The sequence below is a fragment of the Equus asinus genome, chromosome 11 (genome assembly GCF_041296235.1).
Source record: "Equus asinus isolate D_3611 breed Donkey chromosome 11, EquAss-T2T_v2, whole genome shotgun sequence".
NCBI classification, from domain to species: domain Eukaryota; kingdom Metazoa; phylum Chordata; class Mammalia; order Perissodactyla; family Equidae; genus Equus; species Equus asinus.
Window position 1 is genome coordinate 52,915,413 of NC_091800.1, and position 15,892 is coordinate 52,931,304.

Below are 15,892 nucleotides of genomic sequence, written 5' to 3' on the forward strand. Positions count from 1 at the left end.
TTCCTTAATTTAAATAAGCACTTAGAATGTGTTTTTTCTTGTTATCGGTGGTTATATGTACTTTGCTTTATTTAGGTAGCCCAGCAGAATTTTCTCAGCTACAGGTAGATGATGAAATTATTGCTATTAACAACACCAAGTTTTCATATAAGGACACAAAAGAGTGGGAGGAAGCCATGGCTAATGCTCAAGAAACTGGAAACCTCGTAATGGATATCCGACGCCATGGAAAGTTGGGTGAGTTGGTTTTCCCACTGGTTGGCTTTCTAAATTGGGAACTGGTCTGTGGCAAGTGGTTATAACAGTTTGCTTCAATAACTTTTTTTTTCTTTGCATTTTACTTTTTGGCTTAAAGATGTTTTGTAGTTATGTTGAGACAACTCTGGAATGACACTTCCTTGACTATTCTGTCTGAAAACGTTTTACTAGTAAATTTACTGAATTCTGCCTTGTTTATTGACTGATTTATGTGCTGCACTGACTTCAAATACAAAGATCAACTCAAGACTACTGTAATTGTATATACGTTTGGGAGTCAGATAATAATGAGGAGTATTAAGAATTAGACCATGATTTAACTTTCTTTACAGCATTGTAACTAACTGTAAGACAAAACATGGTGGGTCATTTTCTTGTTCTTCATTCTCAAGGAAGTTCCAATATACATTCCATTATTCTGTTTCTTAACTTTGGAGGTTTAAGCCTCCCCCGACCTGCCATCTGATGCTGTCAGAATATAATGTTCGGTCCTGGTTTACAGAAAGATTCAGCAAATTTGCTAGTCTTTTCATTATTAACATGATCTAACCCTTGTGTTTTGGGAAGGTGATCTGTTGGTAGAGGCCCTAAACTCTTCACTTCTGTCACACACTGATTTGTCTGTCTGTCTTGTATACGTGCATTTTGTATATGTGTATTCAGTAACTTTGTTCTTTCCACTTCAACATTTACCTGTACTCATTTCTTGATCTTCATGTGCCAATCAGACTGGGGCAAAGACCAACCTTCCCTGCCATTTAAACGGCATAAAACCCTCAATCTCACCAGTATGGCTACCAAAATTATAGGTTCACCTGAAACAAAGTGGATTGATGCAACTTCTGGAATTTACAACTCAGACAAATCTTCAAATCTATCGGTAGTGACTGATTTCTCAGAAAGCCTTCAGAATTCTGTAAGTATTTTGAGAAGTGGGAGTACTTGTATAGAGCGAAGCATCTGTAGGAATTGTGTGTGGGGAAAAGAATTTTTGTTTGAACAATTTTGATGCTACTTTCAAAACAAATAATTGAAAACGTAATTTATAGTAATGAGAGTAAAATGTATTTTTGAAAATCATAAGGCATTACCCATTAATAAATAGAGTAATAGTTATATAATGGTAAAATTAAAAAATCCCATAGTGGTGTTTTGCAGGTATTTCTTACCAATCTTTCATCGTATACCCTTCTCTCAGATCTTTGTGAATGTGAAGTAGTAATTGTGTAAAATTATACACTCTAACTTTTCTATGTTTTCTTTATCTTTACTGATAAAATAAGTATAAAGGTTGTGTTCAATTTAAAACCTCATGAAGCATTTTTAGTTTTTGTATAAGTGAATTTGATGGGTAAACTTATATATGCAGTTAAGAGAAACTCAGTTACATTAATTGATTAAAAATAATTATAATGTAGAAATTTTTTAAGTATCAAAGCAGTAATACAATTTAAATTTTCAAATGTTTATATTGATTCCCTAAATATAATTGTTGTTATCCTAAGAGACTCCTTTTTACCTAATAAAGGAGATCTTGCTGCATTGTGTAGGAAGAGTTTAAATGTTAGAGAATCCTATATGAATATATTGCTTACTCATAAAAATAAGCCAAATGGACTAATGATTTGGCCCATCATGTTTCTTGGAAAATTAATGACTGATTGAACTTAAAGACATTCATGCTCGCATCTTTAATCCTTCCACAAGTATTAAAGAATAATGAAAAAACTAAGTTTCTATTTTATATAAAAAGCTGTAGGGAATACATTAATATCCTGAAAAATTCATCTTGCAAAGATACTTTCACTAATGGGAAATGCATTATTTAAGCCCAAAGTCCAATTGGAGGGAATGTTGTTAACTGGCATTTTTCTTTTCCAGAATACTGAATCCAAGGAAATCAATGGAATTCATGATGAAAGCAATACTTTTGAATCAAAAGGTAAACATCCCCATTATAACTTACATTTATTATATAGGAAAAGTCATAGCATTCAAGTTCTGCTGTTATAAAAATTAGCATCTGGGAGTGAAAGAAAAAGTGATACACTGCAAGTTGAAACTAAAAGGTTAGCACACAGATCCAGTTGCAGCCAGGTGGAAGGGCGGGCATTCAGTTCCAGTGTTGAATAGTTCAGGAACTGCAAGCAAAGCTTTGGCAGCATGTCCAGGAGCTTTGAGTTGCCTATGTGTCTAAGCCAAATAAGAAAGACTGGTTTTCCCAGAGACGTTGGCCTTCTTGCTGTGGTATGCTGGCAAAGGCAATCTTAGTTAACTTCATTCATCGTTTTGTATTTTTCTTTTCCCTTTTGTTGTTGTGAAAGGGACAAGCTTGGAGGCAGCTAGTATTAATAGGGAAATGCCAATGGCAATGACCACTTGTTAGCAAAAGTACCCATTTGTAATGAAAAAGCAGGCAGAGTATCTAGGGAAAGTTTGTATTATGGAGTTAACACTCTCTTCCTCCTTCTGTCTGTCCATAAATAATTTAGCTACTACAAGCTGTGTGCTATTCCTTAGGCATACAAAATAAGTAAGATCTGGTCCACATCGGCAGGGAAAGAGACCCAAAGAAGATGACACTTGATGTATCATGAGACTAGACTGCCAGGAATGGGGCTGGAGTTTTGCAGTGGTTTGGTGGCTGTGAATCTGCATTTGCCAGTTCATAATCCATTATGTCAAAGCCAAACCAAGTTTACAAATTTCTCTTCCTTTATTGATTATCTTTGTATTTAATTTCCGATAGTTAGAATTCTAGGTCCTGTTCTGCAAGTGACGCAGGCAGAGCAAATTGATAAGACACTGAACTTGTTGGTGACTGTGGGACTATACACAGGACCTGTCATTTGAGGGTTTTGTTTAGATACATAAGTGCCGACTAGTATCAGGTCATAATTGCATTTACATTTTATGAATAAACTGAAGCATGATAATCATTTGCCATAGTCTTGCGACAGATCTGTAGAAGTCAGTGTTTTTTATTTTTTATCTGACTCAACTCTATTTACTTTAAGTTAGTGTCTATAAGATCTTGAAAACTAGGGCAAAATATTCTAGTTAGAAGAATGTTTTAATTTTGGCATTTGTTTTTCTTTGATCTTTCTCTGGGTGTTTATTGTCTTCCTCCCCATTATTTTCCAGCTCCTTTTTTACTTATCAGTACTGTGAAAACTCTTAGTTACAAACAATTCTACTTGTTCTAGGAAAGATTTTGGATTGATTAACTTAAGCAAAAAATTTTAATTTCCATTTCCCTAAAGCTGTGTGATCTAGCATGGAAGATGGTACTTTGGCTTCTGTGACACTATGATGCTATCTGCTAAAATTTATTAATCAAAATATTAGTTCCTTTTACTAATTTCAATGTAGTATAGACTACTAAAAATACATGTGTCCTTGTGCATTGAAATAATCTATATTTTCGATGGCTATCAGTTTTGTCATTTTAAAAAATAGTATTGCTACAAATTGGAAAGGTGTATCAAGTATCATTTCATTTTCCAGTGGTGAGAGATTAAAATGAATAACATGGTATTGATGTATTTTTTTTTTTTTTGTATTTTTCAACTAGCATCTGAACCTATTTCTTTGAAAAACTTAAAAAGGCGATCACAATTTTTTGAACAAGGTAAACCACCAAGCTAACAATTCATGCACTTTCATGAAATTGTTCCCACTCTCCACTCTTTCCTGATAGACTGTGGTGCTGGGCCCTGAACCTCTTCAGTTTGGCCATCATTGTGACCAAGTAACATAACCCATTTCCATTCTTTCCCTAGGATCATCAGGCTTTTCTTACAGTTCATGGGTCTACCTCTGTGGTAATGGGTCTTTGCGTGTCCTTTGTATACCTCTGGTGTTTTTTTATTTTTTAATTAAAAAAAAAAATTGAGATGCCATTAAAACACACACTTCTTTCCACTGGGTGACAGTAAGAAATGAGGAATTTCACTTAAGCCTTACTGCTTCCTACAAACTGCGCTATTAGATTACACCAACATGTAATTGGCTAACTTTTTAAAACTCTAATTTTTGGTTAGGGGAAAATGCTCTTAATAAAGAGCAGAGTTGTTTATTGCTATTGAGGTGGTGGCTTTGGGGTGTTACTAGGACCGCTCTGTTGACTTTGAAGTAAATGAAAAGTAAATTTTGGTTGCATCTGGGGACAAGTGATGCATTTAGAGGTCTTCTGTGTTGGTGTAGTTGCGCAGTGCTGCCTCCTGAGGCGCTGTGCATGTGGACTTGCTCCTCCTTCACGTTTGTCTAATGCTCTCTCTCATGAATGCACTTCGAGCTGTGTTTTGCTACCAAGAACTTAAAAGTAATATCCAACATTTGAGATGCAATGGCATGGTCAGGGGAGTGTGCTGTTGGTGTCTAAAATGTTGTTTCTCACTTTTAAGATTATCAAACACTTACAACCTTGCCTTGTAACATGGTATTTCCTGGATCTGTGTGTTTTGTGTTCATCTCCTCATAGTCCTCCTTTGGTGAATTAAGGTCTCTTTTGACTGTAAATAGAATTGGCTTACTAACTCTGCATGTGCAAAGTCTATTTGTGTCAGTATCCTTAGTGTTTTTGATATTTTTTGTTCAGCTCCTGTTTTTCAATGGTAATTTAATCGATGCAGTACAATACTCCTATCTCAAATTGGCTAAAGTAAAGCAATTCCTTTTCTTTCACTATTCTAATTTTTACTCACTTTTCTTCAACAGGCTATTTTAGGAAAGACTATTTTCCTAAGTCTCAAAGCAGTTTTCTTAAGTATAATTGTGGAAGTGAATAATTTGACAGCTGAGGTTTCAGGAAAATTTTCAAATACTGTATGATAATGTATTTTTGTGAAATTTGCTCCTTGTTTATAATCATTGTACTACATACAGACACACGCTTATGTAGGCCCCCTAAGAGTAAAGAATAATACTGTGCCCCTAAGTTTGCGCGTGAAGTTTGAATATTTGTGTTTCAGATAATAGGAGAGGAGAGGGAAATGTTTCCTGAACGTGTTTATTGTGGTGGCTTATTTAGGAAAAGTAGCTCATTAATAAGAAGGCCTGAAAAATGTGACTTGGCAGCTATCATGTAATTGAATAGTGGCGAGTAAAAAATTGGATTTGGTAGATGTTGTAGCATTTAAAATTCTTTTTTTTTTAATTAGGCCAAACTATGTAGGCCCAGTGTATTAATGAAAGAACCTTGAAACTTCTTCAAAAATACACCAATTACCCAGTTCTAGTACTGAGAGCTAGGGTGTACCTTTGCATAGTTTCTTCTTTTTACTGACTTTGAATTTGGAAGATGAGTAACAAAGATGTAACTAAAGAGAAAAAAGGATCTACTGCTGTTTAAAAAAAACATTGATTTCACTTAGTATACTGGCATAGAAACAGTTAATGATATAACTTTCTGAAAGGAAATATTTCATAGAAATGAAAAGACTTATTTCGTGCGTTTTTTCTTTCTTGCCCTTGTGCTGCAATGCAGGAAGCGCCGATTCTGTGGTTCCTGATGTAAGTAGTATCCATTTGTTTTTGAAATAAATAAGGTGACCGTGGTGGGACTGAATTAATGCAGAGTAGCTTCACTGACCTTTATTGTAAGTTGTGTAAGGGTTTATCAAGGAGTAGTCTTTCCAAATTGAAAAGACTTCTTTTGAAATAGAAAGCCAACTCTCCTCTGGTCCAGCTTAGGCAAAGGGTGATATGAATAATTCATGCTGCAAAAGTGCTTCAATGGATGACTGAATGAAGTAACATGTTCTTCTTTGTTGGCGCTCTTCAACCTGGTAAGCTTCCAGTTCCGACCATCAGTGCCCCGAGTCGGTGGGCATGGGATCAAGAGGAGGAGCGAAAGCGACAGGAGAGGTGGCAGAAGGAGCAGGATCGGCTGCTGCAGGTAGAACAGAATGATGCAATCAACAGGAACTGTTCTTTAACTGCTTTTCCCTGGTCAGTGTCAACCAATACTGAGAGGCAAATAAAAAACATTAAAGCCAATAACCTCATAACTAGGAAATCTTCTGATAGTTAACACATTTTATGTTAATGAATTGCTTTCTATCTTGAGGATTTCCAGAGTCATCTTTTTAAAATAATTATTTATTAACCCCCTGTATAATTTTAGTGAGTACGCGACACTATAGTTTTGTGGATTTTCTTATGCATGAGCGGTCTATAGAGGTGTGTAGATTGTACACCCCCAGAAATTGTGTGTTCAGTCCATCACACAGTACTTCAGTCCCCCTTACATTCGCCAGGGGCTTTAATGAATTACAGCCATGGTAAAGGGTGGCTGTGAGTTCAACTCTGAGAGTTTACTCTTTCCCAACATCTGCATTTTAATTCAATGTAAGCTGTTTTCTACTTGAGGGATGAAAATCTGATTGGTTAAAGTAATATCACTCTCCTTAAAGATTGAGGTGAAGGGTAGAGCTAGAAAAAATGCTAACGAAGAAGATGCTGTTTAACATCATTAACCTGTTAATTAACTAATATGCTATTTCTTCTTATAGGAAAAATATCAACGTGAGCAGGAGAAACTAAGGGAAGAGTGGCTGAGGGCCAAGCAGGAGGCAGAGAGAGAGAATTCCAAGTACTTGAATGAGGTAGTGTTGGAACATGCCATGTTCTTCATTCTCCATCTTGTTGGTGAAATTAGCTGAGAAATAGAAGATACTACATTTCATTGGCTTTGGCCACGCATTCACTTACGTGGTAGCTCTTTGCAAAATACAAAATGAGCTCTGATTTGTCAGAGTTTTGCTTTGATGTGTCAATAGACCCTAAGTGCATCTTCCTCTTCTAAGTTACATCTCCATCACTTATGTGTGGCTTTGTCAGTGATAGAACTTTTAATATCATTTCAAGTGGAATTCAGAACCAACTACAATAAGTATCATCTAAAACTGAATATAGACATGTCTGTGAAATAATAGTAATTTTTTTCTCCCTGGTCACATAGGAATTGAAGGGCCTAAACTCAAACAGTATTTCTCTGACCACACGGGCACCTGCTCTTGCCACCTGGGAAGCCACTTGGGGTGAAGGGTCCAAGTCTTCCGACAGCGAAGGAACCCGAGCAGAAGAGGAGAGGCGACAGCATCAAGAGGACAGTGTGAATGAGGACCAAAGAAAGAAGCTGCAGGAACAACTCACTCTTGAGAAAGAGAGGAAGCTGAAGGAGCTGCAGTATCAGGAAGAGCAGGCGCAGAAGCAGCGTCAGGTGGAGGCGGAGGAGCAGAAACGCCGTGCGGAGGAGCAGACGCGCCTGGTGGAGAGAGAGAGGGAGACGTCAGTCAGAATATACCAGTATAGAAGGTCTGTCCCCACGGCCACAGGGCACATGTGATTTTTCACTTGGCTTAGCTTAGCCATATCCATTCGCCACTTCAAAGGCACCTAATTCGTCTTCCCGCTCCCTACCATCCATTCTCTACACAGGTGAACACAAGCAGCCAGAGTGATCCCTTTCCATTGTAAATCTGATCCTGTCACTTTACTTCCTCTCATGTTAGAATACCATCCAGAGTCCTCTCTGTGGCCTAGAAGGCTTTTGTGAGTGGATCTTGGCCCTTTGGTCAACCTTGCTTCCTACTTTTCCCCCTCACTCAGTCTGTTAAAGCCACTCTGGCCTCCATTTTCCTTCCTTGAAAACGCCCAACATACTCTGTCCCTGGACTTTTGCATTTTCTAGTCCCTGTGCCTGGAGAAGTCTTCCCTCACATTTGTCTGTCTGTCTTACTTTTTTTAAGTCTCTGCTCAAATGTCACCACCTCAGACTTTCCAGAATACCTCATCTAAAATACATGCCTCTTCTCTACCCCTTCTCACTGTACCCCTTACCCTGCTTTATATTTTTGCATTTATTGTTTGTCTGTGGCCTGCCTGCCCCACTAAAATGTCAGTATTAAGAGGTGGTAAGTTTGTTTTGTTTACTTCTGTAGCCCAGCCCTAGAATGTACTGGAACACAGCAGGCACTCAGTCTGTATTTGTGGAATAAATGAATTGCAAATGTCTCGTAGTAGTAGGTCTCTTTTTCAGCAGTGAGTCATTGAAATACTTCAATATGTTCAGTTTTCAACCCAGAGACCATTTTCATAAAGAGGCTAGAATAACATTACTTTGGTATCCATTTCTTAAACTTGGGGAAGGTATTAAAGTCTAATCTTTTGACTGTAAACTCTTTTTTTCATCTTTTAGGCCTATTGATTCCTATGATATACCAAAGAGAGGAGAAGAATCTTCAGGTTTGCTTCCTAGTGACAGGTGTGTACAATGTTTAATTGTACTTTAGTTTGAGTAATTGGCTTCAGATGACTATTTGAGGGCTTGCCTAGATGTTTTGTGGGAATACTTTGGTGCTTGGTCTTTTGTGGGATCCAAAGAGATCTTGCTGGTTGATCTTTGTATCAATTAGCTTTTGCTGGGTAGCCAACTGCCCCTAAACTTAGTGACTTATGATTTTGTGGGTCAACAATTGGCAGTTCTTTTAGTTGTTTGGGCTCCTCATGCATCTACTACCAGTTTACTAGGCAACTCTACTTTTGAGAGTTGGCTGGCTGTCAGCTGGGGCAATGGGAGCAACTAGGCCATGTGTCTTTCAACATCTAGCAAGCCAGTGCAGTCTATATACATGGTGGCTGGGCAGGGAAAAGAGAGAATTAAAGAGAGGAAGCATGCAAGACATCTTGCAGTTTAAGTTCTGAACTGGCATGCCATCGCTTTTGCCACATTCTTTTATCTTAAGTCACAAGGCCAGCCCAAGTTGCAGGAGAGCAGAAAAACTCTCTCTCTTTATGGCAGGAACCGCAATGCAAAGGGAATAGACACAGACAGGGGAGGAATTGTGTTCATTTTTTGCAATCTACCTTAACCTTTATTTTAAAGAGGTTGTAAGCAATGGCATAAGCTTACCTAAAATGAAGTTACATGTGGACATCTGAAATGAGAATCGTGACCTCTCTCTTAGTTTGATTAGAACTACTGGTTAATTTAGGGGAGTGAAGATAGGGTTTCAGATGTCTGAAAAGTTATGCATATCTTAAAATTTCCTAAAACATTAAGTCGACTGTTTTAAAGTAATTTTTAAAATGCTTTGCACTTTAGAAGTCACTCAGGACTTCCGGATAGTCTGTCTGTAAATACACAGTGTATGACTGTTAATTTGTGTTTTCAGAGCTGAAGTTTCTTCTTTAGGAAGTATGCCTTAGAGCAAGGAAAGGCTTCTGTAGGCAATCAGGATGACTGACTAGGGCTCAGAGCAGGTAGGGAAAAGAAAAGGGAGATACAGGTATTAATGGGCTGACATTAGCTAGAAAAAATTCTGGTGATGGATGATCTTATTTATAATGAATGTTTCCAGGTAACTATAGATCATTAAAATGTGTATCTCTCTTTTTTAAAGCTATGGATTTATTTATATATTTAAATAAGCTTTATTTATGTAGCTCATTACCTTGAGAAAATAGATTGCAAAGAAAGGGAACTTACGGAATTCTGGGAAAAATGAAATGCTTCTATGCAGTTGTGAAAGTGCAGGCCCTAGAGGTATTCAGGAGTGTGGCTGGACAGCTTGAAATAAAAGCGTTTTCTTCTATGTAAATACAAATGCAACCATTTGGGAATGTTGCTGGCAGTTGTGTTACATTATTATGTATTATACATTATTATGTTGTATCATATACGTATACATTGCATGCATATACATGTGTCAGACATATACATATGTATGATATTGCATACTATATGATGTGTATTATTCATTGTTATTCCTATTATTTGAAGTTATTTTGCTTAGTAGAGTGAGAGTGAGGTCAGCATGTGTTGACGTGTAGACCTAAATTTTACCATTGTGAAGTCAGGCATTTTCAGAGTTGTCTCTGCCGGTACACTCCAGTCCCTCTTTGGAATGCCAGGGTAGCACTTGGGAAGCTGCTGTTTCAGGGTTGTACCCTAATGCCCCAAAAGTTGGCTTCTTGACCCTTGGGCAGCTTGAAGGAAGTGGGACAATTTGTTAGGTGATCTGGTGACAGATGTTTTGTACAGCCTGGTAAGACTGAGATCTGGAAGAGAGTCCAAGTACACAAATTGTTCAGAAATCACAGGCTTAATCATCATACAAACTGGAGAGGATTTTCACGTTTATATCTATTTCTAGCATCAAGCTCTTCTCTCTTTCACAGCTGCCACTGTTTTTGTTAGTTTGTGCAACATGAAAAATTCCTTGGTATGAAAATAAATATAGCTCTCAACAGACATAGGAAATAAATCACCTGCTTTAAAAAGTAATCTTTTTGGTGTTCTTACTTCATAAATATGAAAAGGATGTTCTTAATGAGATGTATGTAATATATTGTGTTCTATGTTTTAGGAATAAATCCAGGTCCACTACTGAACTGGATGGTTACCCCACAAATAAAAATGGTAATTGAGAGTTTTTTTCAAAATTCTTCAGCACGGTCGCTTATTTATGCTATCACACGCTATGATCAGTTTTTTTAAGGTCAAGATATTTCAGGTTCATTAAGATTACATTTAAATTAAAATAACCAAGTGTTTTCAGTATTTTCTTATAAAAACAAAACTATCTTGTGCTTATTTTGACTTCATAATGAAGGGAGTACTGGGAGATTAAAATGGCCTTAAATAACTAATAAAATATGGGGAAATTTTGCAAGGTAATGCTGATACAGTTTTGTATGGAAGATTTCATCTTGCAGCCAAAGAAATGGGACAGAAAAGTTTTCTGCAGAATACCAGGAGACTTAAAAATTGTGTATAAACTTGAAATTGTGCATTTAAATGATAAGATGTCAAAAAACCCAGAATGTAATGATTTCCTTAACTTGGCAAAAACAATTTGGAACCTGATACTGTTAGTATAAAGTGTATTTCTAGGTACACATGGAACTGAAGTTATATAACTAAGGGAAAAAACCCAAGCAAAACACATTGTTTTAAGCAGGGTTTGCATACAGGTTTGCAAAAGCAGGTGATAGTCAGTTATGTAAATAAACGAAGGTTCAGGTGAGAGTTGAGGTGAACTTGGTGGACACATCCATGTAAGTGGACAGCCACTCCCCAGCTCCAGCCTGTCACTACCATGTGGTTGAAAGCAAGCCTGTGATTGCCAACTGTTTCTGTTATAAAGAGAAGTAAAGAAAAACAAAAAAAGAAAAAAACCTGGATTTTTTTTTTTCTGGAGGAAGATTAGCCCTGAGCTAACTACTGCCAATCCTCCTCTTTTTGCTGAGAAAGACTGGCCCTGAGCTAACATCCATGCCCATCTTCCTCTACTTTATACGTGGGACGCCTACCACAGCATGGCTTGCCAAGCGGTACCATGTCCTCACCCGGGATCCCAACCTGTGAACCCCAGGCCGCTGAGAAGCGGAATGTGCAAACTTAACTGCTGTGCCAATGGGCCAGCCCAAGACCTGGATTTTTAATGTTGTGTTTTTAAGTGCTGACAAGAAATTAAAAAAATTAAAACCCTCTATAAGCCAAATAACTTATTTATAGATGTAATTGGTCTGATGGCAGCTGGTTTGTAACCTCTGGTTAAAGCTTGTAGAATTTAGTTTCTATTAGGTTCTATGACCACCCCTATCCCTTAACATATAGGGCCTTCCTTTATATGGTCCTAGTTTAACTTTACCAGCCTATTTTGCTGTCTTTCCCCCATTAGGAACCTTAACTATAACCAAATTGTTCTCTCTCTCAGTTCCCAAATTATCAGATGCTTTCCAATCTGGTTCCTCTGGTCTTCCACTTCTCTGTTTGGATTTCCGGTTTCTTCTCCCCTGAATTTGCCCCTAACTACCACTAAAATTAAAATTTAAGTGCTTCAATCTGCCATGAAGCTTTTTTAATCTACAGTGATCATATTCTCTCTGGCACTTAAACACAGGACCTGTTAGTAATGGCAAGTGTGACTCTCTGAGATAGTCTTGTTAATATCTGTGGCTTGTGTTGTTAATCTGGTTATTTTTGTATGTATATTTTCTCCCCTTTACTAACTGTAAGTTCCTGAATATCAGCCAGTGGTAGTTACCAAATATTGTATTGAAAAACTTGGTTGTGCCAATAAGGCACATTTAAAGTAGAAAACCTTTTATTTAAAATCTGACCACATTGATAAGCTGTGTGTGTATACAAATATAAACATAGTTGTGTATAAGCAAGCTTTGGGGGCCTTGCTCGTTGCTTAGTGGAAGATGAACTAAGGCAGCGACACATCATGAATTTTGAAAGAGTGACAATAGCCATGAGTCTGGAGTCTGAAAAAAAATAAATCCTGAGATGAAATTTCTTACTCCAAATTAAGGTGGGGAGGATACTTCCAAGTTATGGATGTTTTACCCAAATCAGAAACTGATGAGCAAATCCAAGGAGACAAAGCCTGCAGGATAAAAGCTGACTTAGTTGTCATTCATAAATTCAACATCCAAATGATCGCTCTATCAGTTTCTTAGAGCAGAAACAAGTCTGATAACATTCCTTGGTTATCATTCAGATTCCTTGGATATTTTTCGATTTCACAAAAGCCATTTCAGTGACTGAATATGTTCTCATTCCTACAATTTGGTCATGACTTATACCATGAAGACTGAGTCACGTTAGCTGGAGATGCATGCATTTGTGTCTCCTCTCTCCCCCAGGAGGAGTGTAAGTTTTTGGAAGAATAGAACTCCCTGTTTCCTTGCAGAGTTGTCACAGCAAGCTTTTGATGAGCATGTGCTTGATTGATTTAATTTAGGAAGGAAGGGAAAAGTGGAAGAGAAACTATTCCTAAAGGAGCATTTTGTAATTTAATATTGCTAAAATCACTGCTGGTTGTTTGGTTTTGAGGCAGCCACCTTACTTTTCCAGAGTGCACTCTGCAGTCTGTCTCTGGGTGTGGCACTGGAATTTCCAGGAAGAGGAGACTGTTACTTTATGTTGCCAGGCAACAGTCTCACTGAGAACTGATAATGTTAGCATGTGTGCACAGTGTCACATTTTTTGCTACACCGTATTTGGAGATTTATCCACTATCTCCTTTTTTCCTGTGCTAATCCTACAGCTTTTGATGTGTTTTTAATTTAGGAAGCAATAAATATGTGGACAGAATTGGGAGCACCAGCTCGACACAGAAGAGCTCCAAGAAGGAACAAGTCCCATCAGGAGCAGAGTTGGAGAGACAACAAATCCTCCAAGAAATGAGGAAAAGGACATCCCTCCACAATGACAACAGCTGGATCCGACAGCGCAGTTCTAGTGTAAATAAAGAGCCTATTTCTCTGCCTGGGATTATGAGAAGGTGCGAGACGTCTTGGAAATTATTTCCTCTGCTGTACTTTGAGGCAAATATTTAATTTGTAGACATACTGGCTACTTTGGACAGAAGAGATAAGACAAAAATCTTATCTAAGATTTAGTGGGCCATAGGGAAGTAGAGCAAATGTTATTGGGCATTTATTACATGCCAGATATCTGCCAGTTCCTTTGTCTCCACCATCTCACTTAATCTGGGGAAAATGTTTTGAGGCAGGGATAGTAATTCTGCTTTTCCATGTGAAGAATCTCTGGCTCAAGCGGGGAATACACTTGGACAAGACCATATGGCTAATCGGTGGCAAAGCTGAATGTAGAACTCTGCAGTGCGATTAGGCACTTAATTCATGCTGCTCTCAGTGCTCCCTTGACTGCTGAACTTTAAAGGAAAAATTAAGCCTCTACTTGTTTGTTTATAATGAGATAATGGTTAGATTGGAATTATGATAATAGTGTTCACACAGTGTGAAAACCTAATTTTGGTAACTTTAAGAAAAATATATAGATATAAATTAATTGGAAATGAGAGAATGAACATTTTAAAAGCTGTATCTTGGGTAAATGAATACTGAAGCTACTTTTATTCAGTATTTCCTCAGCTGGCAAATTGAGGAAAATTATTTGCAACACATTACAGACAGAGAGCTGATTATCTCAATACACAAATTACTTTTGTAAATCTGTAAATAAACTCTGACAGCTTAATAGAAACAGACAGTGATATGAACAGACAGTTCACAAAAAAAAGAAACATGGTCAATAAACATATAAAAGATTAACACTGCTCCTAAAACAAAATGATCTGTCTCGCTTATGGGATTGTAGAGAGTTAAATGGTTAAATCTAGTATTGACAATTGTGTAAGGAAAAGTTCTTGTTCCCAATGGAATGGACAGTTTTTCAGTGTTTGTTAAGCAAAAGTTTTAATATCTGTACCCTGTGAGCAATTTAGTCTCTGGCACTCTATCTTCTAGATATATTTGGATAGATATTCAAAGATATATCAAAGCTATACTCTTAAATGTTATTGGCAATATCAAAACAGAAAAATAATCAGAATGTCTACTAATAAGAGTATGCTTAGTACTTGTTAGGTGGCACTCTGATAAGGTAGCATACTAAACAACTATTAAAGAATGAGAGAGACATATTGCTGCATAATATAACACCTCACAACTTAGTGGGTTAAAATAACAATTCATTCTCTCTCTCAATTCTGAGAGTTGACTGGGCAGTTCTTTGCATAGTGTTAGTTGGGGCACTTGGGAAACTATCGTCGTTTAGAGCTGGGGTTGGCAAATTTTTTTGCATGAAGGACCAGATAGTAAATAATTTAGGGTTTGTATGCCACATAAGTCTCTGTCACATATTCTTTCTTGTTTTTTTATGACTGTTTGAAAGTTTAAAACATCCTTAGCTCATGAGTGGTACACATCCTGATAGTGGGCTGTAATTTGTTGGCTCTTGATGTAGACATTCCATGGAGAGCTCAGCTGGAGCTATTGGTTGGGAACCTCTGTTCTCCATACGGACCTTTCCACATACCTGCTTGGACTGACTTATGACATTGCATCTGGATTCAAAGACGAATCCTTGCAAGAGAATAAGCCCTAATGTGCAACTGCTTATCAAATATCTGTTTGTATATTGTTTGCTAATGTCCTGTTGGCCAACACTTCACAAGGCCAAGCCCAGAATCGCTGGGAGGGGACTACACAAGGGTGTGGATACCAGGAGGATGATTCACTGGGGGCCACCAAAGCACTGTCTGTCACATGAACTGACATGAAGATAGTTCTAAGATAATATATATTACATGGAATAAGGCAAGTTATGAAGAATATATGTTATAGAATAATGCTATTTGTTTAAGAATGTTAAACACATGAACACGTTATAAGTGTATGCAGATGTGGCTATACTTATGTAAGTTTGTATGTATATGTAAATCTGTGCTTGCATATGTGAGTAAAACTCGAGAGGGATACATAGTTAACAGTGGTTTCCTCTGGGGATTAGGGCAGGTCAATTGTGGTGAGAGAGTGGGCAAGCTTAGTCCTCTCTCAGATACCCTTCTATACTGCTTGGGTCTTTCTTGTCATGATGATGTAGTACTTTTATAATCTTAAAAGAAAAAATACATATTTCAGACTTGGGATAAGAGAGAAAGTTTTAAAAGTAACAACAAAATTGACCAGGTAGAAAAATCCCCTCACAATTTGGAGTCAATCTTTGTAAATCAGAATTAATGTAAGTACATGACTTCATTTCAGAGCAATTTTCTAAAAGTTGTATTTAAATCAGTTTGTGAGTTAA

At 37.4% G+C, this 15,892-nt stretch overlaps 1 protein-coding gene across 48 annotated transcripts in view; it reads left to right on the plus strand.

The window, feature by feature from the left end:
* The window catches only part of LMO7 (LIM domain 7), a 196,362-nt gene that overhangs the window by 174,024 nt on the left and 6,446 nt on the right, over positions 1 to 15,892 (plus strand). For 25 of the 48 annotated variants that reach the window (XM_070520002.1, XM_070520010.1, XM_070519975.1 and 22 more), the window contains 11 exons: positions 76 to 237; positions 987 to 1,174; positions 2,140 to 2,200; positions 3,833 to 3,889; positions 5,747 to 5,772; positions 6,053 to 6,157; positions 6,774 to 6,866; positions 7,223 to 7,578; positions 8,462 to 8,527; positions 10,632 to 10,684; positions 13,349 to 13,562. In XM_070520002.1, coding sequence (XP_070376103.1) covers positions 76 to 237; positions 987 to 1,174; positions 2,140 to 2,200; positions 3,833 to 3,889; positions 5,747 to 5,772; positions 6,053 to 6,157; positions 6,774 to 6,866; positions 7,223 to 7,578; positions 8,462 to 8,527; positions 10,632 to 10,684; positions 13,349 to 13,562 — 1,381 coding nt within the window. Of the gene's footprint in view, positions 1 to 75; positions 238 to 986; positions 1,175 to 2,139; positions 2,201 to 3,832; positions 3,890 to 4,040; positions 4,083 to 5,746; positions 5,773 to 6,052; positions 6,158 to 6,773; positions 6,867 to 7,222; positions 7,579 to 8,461; positions 8,528 to 10,631; positions 10,685 to 13,348; positions 13,563 to 15,892 lie in introns of all 48 variants that reach the window. The other 23 variants (XM_070520014.1, XM_070520015.1, XM_070520001.1 and 20 more) reach the window with 5 other exon arrangements.